This window comes from Gymnoscopelus microlampas (assembly GCF_963454915.1).
Source record: "Gymnoscopelus microlampas genome assembly, chromosome: 8".
In the NCBI taxonomy this organism is placed as follows: Eukaryota; Metazoa; Chordata; class Actinopteri; order Myctophiformes; family Myctophidae; genus Gymnoscopelus; species Gymnoscopelus microlampas.
This window is the reverse complement of record NC_139945.1, coordinates 19,799,737-19,811,865: the sequence shown is the minus strand read 5'-3', so window position 1 is coordinate 19,811,865 and position 12,129 is coordinate 19,799,737. Positions and strand designations below refer to the sequence as shown.

The 12,129-nt window shown below is 41.8% G+C and overlaps 1 protein-coding gene across 2 annotated transcripts in view; it reads left to right on the top strand.

Annotated features, from left to right (window-relative positions):
* LOC311049858 (SPARC-related modular calcium-binding protein 1-like) overlaps window positions 1-12,129 on the top strand; it is a 33,214-nt gene that overhangs the window by 12,117 nt on the left and 8,968 nt on the right. For both annotated transcript variants that reach the window (XM_084063754.1, XM_084063753.1), the window contains exons 3-10: window positions 1,311-1,550; window positions 2,285-2,341; window positions 2,975-3,025; window positions 4,841-4,921; window positions 6,253-6,445; window positions 6,943-7,016; window positions 7,573-7,666; window positions 11,616-11,980. In XM_084063754.1, the coding sequence (XP_083919880.1) occupies window positions 1,311-1,550; window positions 2,285-2,341; window positions 2,975-3,025; window positions 4,841-4,921; window positions 6,253-6,445; window positions 6,943-7,016; window positions 7,573-7,666; window positions 11,616-11,979 (1,154 nt within the window). In that variant the 3' untranslated portion in view covers window position 11,980. The remainder of the gene's footprint in view (window positions 1-1,310; window positions 1,551-2,284; window positions 2,342-2,974; window positions 3,026-4,840; window positions 4,922-6,252; window positions 6,446-6,942; window positions 7,017-7,572; window positions 7,667-11,615; window positions 11,981-12,129) is intronic.

The window sequence follows — 12,129 nt, the reverse complement described above, 5'->3', positions numbered from 1 at the left end:
ATTTTTAAGTCCTCACTGTATTGCCTATTTTAATGTTTTATGCTTTTGCTTTTATTTTATTTTATTTTTTGTTTGCTTTATTGTTAAATTGGTTGTAACTGTAACTGTATTCTTGCTCTGTAAAGCACTTTGCGCTGCATTTCATGTCATGAAAGGTGCTATACAAATAAAGTTTATTATTATTATTATTAACACGTATCAGTGATATTCACTATGTCAGGGGTCTTCAACAGGGGGTCCGGGACCCCTAGGGGGTCCTCAGAGTTACCATAGGGGGGCCGCCAAATCTCTGTGTGATAGGATCATGTTTTTTACATTAACCACTTGAAACTTAGCATCCCTATTCTGAGTCGAACATTAGCCAAAAATAGCAGATCTACAAGCTCATAATGACTCGCGCTGCGAGGCGTTATGATCTTGTAGATCTGTTATTTTTGGCAAAGAGGTTTGGTGTTGAGGGAAAAAAAAGAGCAGACTAAGTATTGATGGTTCAAGTGGTTAAATGTCTGAAAATACACATTAATCCAACATACACTGATGATAGTGCTGTCAAAGTCTATGAAATAGTCTACGAAATTGATCTGCAACACAATTTTATACAATATAGTGGGGGTCTTATACAATATAGTGTCTTTATAGGGTCTTTATACAATATAGGGTCTTTATACAATATATTATAGGGTCTTTATACAATATAGTGGGTCCCTGCTTCATCTCTCTCTCAGCTAAGGGGTCCTTGGCCTGAAAACGTTGAAGACCCCTGCACTATGCAATATGCATGCTAATAATATAGCTTATCATATCTTCTACACATAATCATCTGCAGTATACACAGGGACGTCACAGGCTCTCAGAAGGTGGGGGCCGGGTGGACTTTCGGTGGACTATAACCCTTATTTTACACTTTGGCTATTCAAAAATAGCAGATATACAAGCTCATAGCGCGGCACTGAGTGCCCCGCTATGAGCTTGTATATCTGCTATTTTTTGAAAAATCGTGAAAAACATTTGTAACTGTCAAATGTATAAACACATTTTGTATTTTCAAAATTTTGCGTTTTTTGGGCGGATTTTGTTATTTTTTTCTTCGTGTTTTGGTTACTTTATTTCGGTTTTAGGGTTAGGGTTAGGGTTAGGTTATTTAATTCTTATTTTTGCCTGATTTTACTGATTTATTAAAAAGTGGGGGGGTATGAAATCACGGATCTGTGAGAGTAGTGAGGGTGTCGCGTCGTACGCACAGTGAATGGCCGTGACGCCCCTGAGTCTACACACACGTCCCACCCTTTCCTGCTCTATGTTGCTTTCAGACTCAGGCCAGTCCAAATGCCAGTTGGCCAGGTCTCAGGCCCTGGAGGCCGGCTCCGCCCACCACGGCACCGGCAGTCATGTTAACCCCGCGGCGGCCGCCTTTGTGCCAGAGTGCAGCGCAGACGGCCACTTCCTGGGCGTCCAGTGCCACAATCAGACCGGTTACTGCTGGTGCTCCACCCCCGACGGCAAGCCCGTCAGTGGGACTTCAGTTCTTCATGTAGCCCCTAATTGCACAGGTACGATACATCCTTTTCAGCAATAACCTTTTGTTTTTTCTGGGGATTTTTGTTGGTTCAAGTTGTTGCACACTCACTGAGACAAATATAGCTATAGCTTTACACCACTGTCATCAGCAGTGGTGTAAAGCAACTAAGTACATTTATTGTACTTAAGTACAATTTTGAGGTATTTTTTTACCTTACTGGAGTATTTCGAATTTTCAGTACTTTTACTTCTACTCCACTACATCTCAGAGGCAAATATTATGCTTTTACTCCACTACAATTATTTGAAAACTTGAGTTACTAGTTACTTGTAGATTTTGATTATTATTACAAAACATACATTACCCACTTCAGCCCTGTATACATTTCGGCCAGTTGAAAATAACAGATCTACAAGCTCACTAAGTGTCGCGATGCGACTCATTGTGAGCTTGTAGATCTGCTATTTTCGAAAGATTTTTTACATTTGAAAACTTGAGAAATGGGACATTCTGCATAATGAATACTTTCTACTTGTTGTACTTCAAGTACATTTTTATACCAATACTTTTGTACTTTTACTCAAGTGAATTTTTCATTCAGGACTTTTACTTGTAACAGAGTATTTCTGCATTGCATTATTGATACTTTTACTTAAGTAAAGACTGTGAGTACTTTTTCCACCACTGGTCATCAGTTCAGGAAATGGAAATGTGGTATTTTGCCCCCTCTCATAAGAGCATTGTGTCGGTTGTGATGTGATGCAGATCACATGGCTGAGATGGCGCAGGTGACCGCTGATCTGGAATCGGCTTCTCACAGAGGTGAGAGATGTTCTTTATTATCATCTTTACAGGCCATTATTACACAGCTTCACTGGCATTACATAATGCTGACCAAGTAGAAACCTCGCTCTAAGGCATTGGTTCTCAAAGTGGGGTCCGGGGACCCCCAGCGGTCCTTGGGGGGGTTCAGGGGGGTCCCAGCAAAATGTGTTAATATAGCATCACAATAATTTTAACCTTTTATACTTTGGCTATTCAAAAATAGCAGATCTACAAGCTCATAACGCGGCACCGAGTGCCACCTTATGAGCTTGTAGATCTGCTATTTAAGATCTTTGATCACCCCCCCCCCCCCCGATGCAAATATGAGTAAAAAATGTTCGCCTGAAAAAATATATATATCTACTATTTTTGAATTGCCAAAGCATAAGAGAATGGTTAAAGTGGTTAAAATCTAAAGTGACAGATGTTTTCCAGGTCTTAATAGTAAGACATGACCCTGTGGTCAGGTAAGATCAGCAGTAGAAATTTCAGCAGTTGTGCGGAGGACCCGGTTTGAATCTAGGTTGTGAATCTCACGGATTGCAGCTTTAAGTGATTTAAACTGAAAGGAACACCGCGTGAGTGTTTATTCACGTGACTCTGTGTGTGTAATAACGCTGTGTGTTTCAGGTGGGATGGATGGACTCAGGCCTACTCTGGATCCCAGCAGACCTGCAGCAGGTGACAAACTGAGCCATCTCTAAGAATGATGAAATGTAACATTTTAACATACTGTTATTATTGTGTAGTGGACACTTTTACCCAAAGCACCTCTTCATTTTGACCTTTGCTTTGCTTGTCACTCTAATGCATTGGTTCTCAAAGTGGGGTCCGGGGACCCCCAGGGGTCCTTGAGGGAGTTCCAGGGAGTCCCCAGCTAAATGATAGATTAGGCACCAAATGGACCCTAACGGGTCCATTTGGTTCCATTTGTACACTCTCAGAGGTAAATTGACATAGATTTTACAATATAAATTGCGGTCCAAGTGATAGAAATGCCATTAAATGGGGGTCTGTAGCCGTAATGCATGTCAAACTGGGGGTCCTTGAAATTAAAATGGTTGAGAATCACTGCTAGAGCCGTAAAAAATCTTCTCTTAGTTATGGGGGTCCCTGGCATATCCTTTGAAATGGGGGTCCGTGGGCTAATAAGTGTCAATTTGGGGGTCCTTGACATGAAAAAGTTTGATAACTACTGCTCTAATGGACCCTTCAGTGATGTTAGTTAGCCTGGTAAACCAGGCTAGATGTTAGTGACCACATGCGGTGGCAGCCTTTCTCAACCTCTCCATTATGGGACTGTCACTTGTGTCATTTCGCCCGTTTGTACAACAATAAGTGGTATCACAGTAGCCTGGGACCAGACGAATCTGCGAGTGCAAAAATAAATTGCACTCTGCGATTTGGGTCTGGCACCGCTCCATAGAGAATCCATTTCATGCTCCAGAAGACGTGGGTGACCAATCAGGGCCCAGTATTCGAATATGGTAGATTGTAATTGGTAGTTGGTTGTAGGTCTAACCAATTGCGTCGAGGGCCATTGTTTTTATCCCGCCCCTTGGGAAAAAAAAACGTACTCATGGAAGCACCTGACTTATATCCACGCAGTGATATAGTCTGGCTATGCGAGGCTAGTATCACAGTTCATATTAGTTTTCTGCAGACTGGACGGTGCCGGGCCAAGCCCAACAGCAGTGACTCTCTTTAGCTGGTTTGGAAAGAGCACTGTCATGGGGGATGTCTGTTAGCAGAGAAAAACGAGACCTTTGACCTTGGGTGGTAGTAAATGTTGTTGGTTTTATTGGTAATCTTTATGAAATAACAACATGAGGGGATATTCCAGCAATAAAAAAAAATGACGAGTGAGGGAAAATATCAAATATGACACAGCTCGGTGAGAAGGCAATTGAAAGGACTGTGATGACCGTGCACCAGTGGTGGAAAAAGTACTCAAATGTTTTACTTAAGTGAAAGTATCAATACTGCAATGTAGAAGTACTCTGTTACAATTAGTCCGGAATTCAAAATGTACTAAAAGTATCAAAATATACTTGTTTGAAAATAGCAGATCTACAAGCTCACAACGCGTCGCGATGCAACGTGTTGTGAGCTTGTAGATCGGCTATTTTCAAACTGCCTAGGTATAAAATATGGCTAAAGTGGTTAATGTATGTTTTATAATATAATGATTTATATCTGCAAAGTAACTAGTAACTAAAGTTTCAAATAATCGTAGTGGAGTAAAAGTACAATATTTGCCTCTGAGATGTGGTGGAGTAGAAGTAAAAGTATAGACAATTGGAAATACTCAAGTAAAGTACAAATACCTCAAAATTGTACAGTACTTGAGTACATGTACTTAGTTACTTTACACCACTGCCATGCACTGCTGTCAAAAGGTGTCCTGTTGGCTCAGAGGAAATGTATTCTCATACTCTACAATTCCCTCATGATATGATTACAAAAATATGCGGTACATACATTATTTCTGTCCAGAATTGACAGCTCCTCCCTTCTGGGTGACCATCCTGATGAATTCGGACTCCAAAGGAAATCGCTCTTTCAAAAGACCCACTGGTAAGGTGACAGTTTGCCCTATTGTATTTGTGTTCTTATTTATTGGTGTTATTATTTACGATTACGATTCCAAAAACGCCTTCTAAATCCTGACCTAAGTTTTCTGAAAAACTTCAAATATTTATTCAAACATTACAACAAATGTATGTTGCTATACTGTACATAGCAGCAAGAACCCCAAAAGGGGTTCCTGTCCTGAAAGGTATAGTTACAAATTGGGGTTCCTGCCCAAAATGGGTTAAAGTTTACAATGGTGTATGTGTTGTGTGTGGCAGTATACCTCAATGTATATTGTTCTGAAGTCGTCATGGCTACATAATACTGAATGACTACAAGACAATGGGCCTCATTCACTAATCACTAATAGTGCACTGCATAGAAATGATCTTACTATTTACAATTTAGGCACTTAGCAGAAACTATTAAACAGAGCTGCAAATTGTGGGTAAGCGCCGCGGTCATGTAAATGTAGGCTAGTGCCAAGATTAGAAGAGTGCGCTCCTTGGAGCGCAGGTCTCTGGCCGGGTTGCCTCCCCAGGGCCTGCAAACTTTGGAAGGCTCATGCATCTTGATCACATAATTCCAGAAATAATGTGTAAAGATTTGCCTGAGTTTTGGACAACATTTGTAGGAGTAGTAGCAAAAAGTGTGTTTTGAAGAACACACGAAATGGGGGGAAATCTAGTCTGGCGCAAATGGCCGCGGCCTATATTGCTAGTTGCGTCATGCTCCAAGGAATCCAAGGAAACAAATATTTTGATTGTACGACCCACAGTTCAAGAGTTATAAGCCAGAACGTGAAGCCAGGCTGTTATAGCGCCACCATGAGGCCACTTAGTCAACATGATTAAGGCTTAGTGATTTCAACTATCCATATAAATATTTTATTGCGAACGCGGAAGGAGGCGCCTCCGCCCAAGTGGAGCATACTATGAAACTCTGCTCGGCTTGTGTGTGTGTGTCTCTGTGTGCAATACTGTGCGTGCACTGCCTGTGTGCAGCCACAGAGTGCGCCAGAGTGCAGCTACAGTCAAAACACACACACGTCCTTAAATACACAATATTTTGGAGCTGCGTTCGCATCCAGCGTTCGCGCGTCTTACTTGTTATAAATGCTTTTGTGTGTGTGTGTGTGTGTGTGTGTGTGTGTGTGTGTGTGTGTGTGTGTGTGTGTGTGTGCGTGCGTGCGTGCGTGCGTGCGTGCGTGCGTGCGTGCGTGCGTGCGTGCGTGCGTGCGTGCGTGCGTGCGTGCGTGCGTGCGTGCGTGCGTGCGTGCGTGCGTGTGTGTGTGTGTGTGTGCGTGCGTGTGTGTGTGTGTCTTGTGTTCACAGACATTCCCCAGACTTGTGAGCGTGAACGTGCGTCGTTGCTCTCTGAGGTTCGCTCCATCTGGCAGGAAGAGCGATTTATCCCAGAATGCTCTGTGGACGGACGATATAGCCCAGTGCAATGTCACGTAGCGACAGGCTACTGCTGGTGTGTCAGGGTGGACACTGGTAGACCATTACCAGGGACCTCTGCCAGGCAATTAACCAATTAATTCATCAGTTGGCTAATGTTTATATGAGGTAGCAGCACATCTACTGTATGGCAATCGTTCCTTTGATCTGTTATATCGTTTGATATGTTACAAGTTAAAGTCTGGTATTAACATTTTACTTGAGTAAAAGTACAAAAGTATTGTCATCAAAAAGTACTCATTATGCAGAATGTCCCATTTCAAGTTTTCAAAATGTATACAAATCTTTTGGAAATAGCTGAAATATATATAGAGCTTAAGTGGTTAATGTATGTTTAGTAATAACAATCTAAATCTAAAATGTAACTATTAACTAAAGTTAATTTACGAAAAACACAAAATGTCAGAATATGGAGATGGGAGGTTTCTGCCTGACGGCAACAACATTACGTTTAGCCCTTTCTGATTGACCATGCCTCATATAGTTTGGAATCAGTGTCTGTCATCACATCGATGTGTGAAGGCCATTGATGTGGTTGACTCTGTGTCTCCGTTCCTATAGGAATCGACTGCCAGACTGCAGCAAGACTGGGGAGACTCACACAGACAGGGTTCACAGAGACAGACCTCTGCCTGGTGAATAAGTTACATCTCACACACACACGCACGCACGCACGCACGCACGCACGCACGCACGCACGCACGCACGCACACACACACACACACAGAAATATGCTCATTGCGAATAACTCTCCACACATCACATGATAAAATGGGGGTCTTTAATTGTAATTTAATAAATAAAATTATATATCGCATTTGTCATATCCAGGATGAGTTCATAATCACAAATGAGACATCTGATTATGACAGCATGGATGTGCCAATAATAATACTTTGCCTTTATAATGAGGCAGGCTAACAACATCATATAGTTAAAGGGTTGTCATAGCACAAAGTTTACATACATCATACATGCTGGATAAATAGATTAGTACATGAACAGATGAGAAAACATATCTGCACACTGCCATTTCTTCTTTTGTTGCATTCCGTGCACATCATTTTCTCTTTTCCCAGCTTCAGACAATTCTGTTTATTCATTTCTAAATGTTATATTTTCAGAGTTTGATGAAGAATTCAATTAAGCGTTTTGTGCTGTGCTCTGTTCTGTTCTATTCTACTTTCCCAGGGTGCCCTGGTGCTCGCAAGAAAGAGTTCATTGAGAGTCTTGTCAGAGCCCTGCAGCTGGAAGCAGAGCATGCTGGGAAGTTGAGTCCTCATCGGTCAGTCTACACTACATAACATTCACCATCATAATAACTGTTGAAACTCAATTGTGCATAATGCTGATCTCCTAAGAGGAGAGGACAGAAAGGGATGGGGAGTCAGTCTTGGAGGGAAGACATGCAGATTATTTTCAGCAGCCGATGTAAATAATTTCTCATGAAGTAAGAAAAACATATCCTCACTCATTGAATGAAGAGTTGTGCAGTTAACTCCACCACCGCAGAGTTTGAATCCACCGCGGTGCATCCGGCTGTGTCGAGCGTCACAATTGGCCCGTGTTTGGCGGATGGAAGCCGGTCGGGGAGGCCGATATTTGTCAGTAGAATACAACAGCAGTGACAACACACACATGTGTGTGGGGAGGAATTGATAGGCATAATGACTAAATTGGGGAGAAAAAGGGGTAAAAAAAAAACAGAGAAAAGATAGTAGTGCAGTTAATTTGGCTTAAGGGGGCTGCATACATGCTTCCCGTCCGATGGTAGAACTACAAAATGGCCTCAATAAGAACTTCTTATGGTGTGTGTGCGCGTGCGCGTGCGTGTGCGTGTGTGTGCGTGTGTGTGCGTGTGTGTGAGAGACATGAGCCAAAATATAGCAACCACCCGTGGTAGTGATATCAGATCACTACAGCAGCTGTAGACTCTATACCGCATGGAAGAAGGAGAATGGGAGGGGTCTGATACGTTTTTTTTCTGGCCATGGAATGTTCAAACATGTTTTGTAGGGAGGGCTGTCACCTTAATCCTATTACCTTCACGGCTGTGTGTGGACCACTGACCAGCCGGGAGATTTGTGATATCGACCGGACCAAAAGATTGCCGAAGCACCACACTGCAATTGTGAATCTCGTGATGTTCTCCATTATTGTGTGGTAATAAAGCAACGTAATGTTCTCTCCAAACACCCTGACACACTGTAGGAAATATAAGCGCTGCTGGACAATTAGAGAATACACTCTCAACCTGAGTGGCCTGGCTCATGTTGCAATCATTCAACGTGTATTCCTAAATATACACACAATTCTTTGCTTGGCTCCTGACATTCCTTCCCAACCACCTAGCAACTAGTAACTAAGTACATTTACTTAAGTACTGTACTTAAGTACAATTTTGAGGTATTTGTACTTTACTTGAGTATATCCAATTTCCAATACTTTTACTTCTACTCCACTACATCTCTGAGGCAAATATTGTACTTTTACTCCACTGCATTTATTTGAAAGCTTTAGTTACTAGTTACTTTTCAGATATAAATTATGACATTATGAAACATACATTAACCACTTTAAACCTATTTTATACCTAAGCTATTTGAAAATAGCCGATCTACAAGCTCACAACGCGTCGCATCGCGACGCGTTGTGAGCTTGCAGATCTGCTATTTTCAAATATTTAGTACTTTTACTTTTGGTACTTTAAGTACATTTTGATGCCAATACTTTTGTACTTTTACTCAAGTAAATTCTGAATTCTGGACTTTTACTTGTAACAGAGTATTTTTGCATTGCAGTATTGGTACTTTTACTTAAGTAAAGAATTTAAGTACTTTTTCCACCACTGCACCCTGGCCACCACCTAGTTACAGTAAACCCTGTAGTAATCACCAGCCAACCAGCACAGTCACATTCACATGTTGTGCTTCGATCCCTCTCCATCTGCTCATCTGCATGCATACAGCCCTGCCCTACTTAGCCTCCCTCTTTCATCTTCCTATGGTTCTTTTATTATCACCTCTTTTCATCCTCCTCCATCCCTCTCTTTCTTTCTTTTACCTTTCACTGTCGTCTTTCTCTTCATGTCAGTCACTTTCACTCACTCTGTGTCACTTTCTTCTCTTTATTTCCCGCCTGTTTGTCCCCAGGGTCACTTTTTTCACCATTCACCATTTCACCTCTTTCTCCATCTCTCAGATTGAATCTATTGCCAAGAATCAATCTGCGAGATGGTTGTTGGTACGTCGGATATCAGATAGAACTACTGAAAACATCCCCCCAAAACACACACACACACACGCACGCACGCACGCACGCACGCACACACACACACACACACACACACACACACACACACACACACACACACACACACACACACACACACACACACACACACACACACACACACACACACACACACACACACACACACCAATTCAATTCAAAGGGCTTTATTGGCATGAGAAAACATACGTTTACATTGCCAAAGCACAATACAACAATACAGCAATACAATCAAAACAAACACACACACACACACACACACACACACACACACACACACACACACACACACACACACACACACACACACACACACACACACACACACACACACACACACACACACACACACACACACACACACACACACACACACACACAATTCAATTCAATTCAATTCAATTCAAAGGGCTTTATTGGCATGAGAAAACATACGTTTACATTGCCAAAGCACAATACAACAATACAGCAATACAATCAAAACAAAACACACACACACACACACACACACACACACACACACACACGCGCGCACACGCACGCACACACACACACACACACACACACACGCACACACGCACACACGCACACATGCACACATACCAGATTTCACATTTCTGCCGTCTAACGTTGGTTGGTGTTTTGGTCTGATACAGGAAGTGAAAACGCAGATAGAGAACAGCCATCTGTTTTATAATTAGATATTCATCGTGGAGGAATCTCCTGAATAAGAAGTCAACAGAGTTTGTCTGGGACATATGGAGATTGTGGTTTTGTTAATGAAATGCTTTTCCAGTTTTGCTTGGAGCAAAATAACAATCCAATACCATCTCCGGTTACTGGTTTAGTTGAGTTCCTATGAAGTTTGTTCCAGTATAAATAGAGGATATTGGTTGTTGTTTACTTGATGCGTCATTATGGCCTACTCAAACTGCGAAGGCTGCTGTTCGACACTGAGTCACAGACGGTTTTGAATGAAATTTGGCTTCCAGTGGGTTTTCAACAACCCACAGTGATTAATTTAATTAGATTATAGGGAGGGATTGCTGAGTAGGAGCTGGCTCTGATTGAATTCAGAACAGTTGGTGTGCATTTAAAGTACACAGTTAAATCCTCAGTTAATTTAACTATGAGAATATACAAATGTAACTTTTGATTTTGTTTCAAAGATAAATTCACACAGAGGATATACTGTGTAGTTACACACTCGGGTGTCTTACAAAATCGTTAGGCATAAAGCTTTACCTTTTAACATTTGAATATTTAAGTGTTTTCAAGCTGGAGGGGAAAACATTCATCCCACTGAACTTCACCAGTCTACATCTCTAAACTATAGAGAGAGTAGCGTTTACTCTTTTGTATGCGCAAATGCACAAAACATTAAATATTTTGTAAATTTTAAGCAGTGGTGTAAAGTAACTAAGTGTGTGTACTCAAGTAATGTACTTAAGTAACATTTTGCGGTATTTTTTACTTACTGGAGTATTTCCAATTTTCAGTAGGCTACTTTTACTTCACTCCACTACATCTCAAAGGCAAATATTGTACTTTTACTCCACTACAATTATTTGAAAACTTTAGTTACTAGTTACTTTGCAATTATCAATTATTATATTATAAAACACACATTAACCACTTTGACATTTTTCAATTTTCAAACATTTTAGTAGTTTTACTTTTGGTACTTTAAGTACATTTTGATACCAATACTTTGTACTTTTACAAATTCCGGACTTTTACATGTAACGGAGTATTTCTACATTGCAGTATTGATACTTTTACTAAGTAAAATATCTGAGTACTTTTTCCACCACTGATTTTAAGTCTAAAATCTGTATTTTTTGGAACGCTCCTTTTCTTCAAACAGCATTTCAATGTTTCGGAAAACAAACCTCCTGACATTTCTTATTTTGTCTCCTTCTGTCTCTCTCTCTCTCCACCAGACTTTTAAACACGCCTCCTTCCAACTCCTCCGCTCCATCCCCTGCCTCCTCTCCTCTCTCCTCCTCCTCTCCTCCCTCCTTGTCCCTGCCGGACTCTCTCTCCTCTCCGTCGGCCCTCCCTGCCTCCGTGTCGTCGGCCTGGGAGAACCACCCCAGGCCAGAGGTGGCGCTCCGTTGGCACTTCGCCCAGCTCGACGTGGACTCCAGCGGCGTGCTGAATGAGCGCGAGGCACGCCCCTTCCGCCAGTACCTCCGCAGGAGGCTGAAGCCTCGCCGGTGCGCTAAGAAGTTCGCCCAGTACTGCGACCGCGACAGAGACCGGGGCCTCACCATGGAGGAGCTGAGAGTCTGTCTGGGCCTATGAGGTTGGTCAGAGTGCTCAGTGATGGAAAAAGTACTCACATTTTACATTTTTTCAATACTGCAATGTAGAAATACTCTATAATCTTTTGAATTTCAAATAATTGTAGTGGAGTAAAAGTACAATATTTGCCTCGGAGATGTAGTGGAGTAG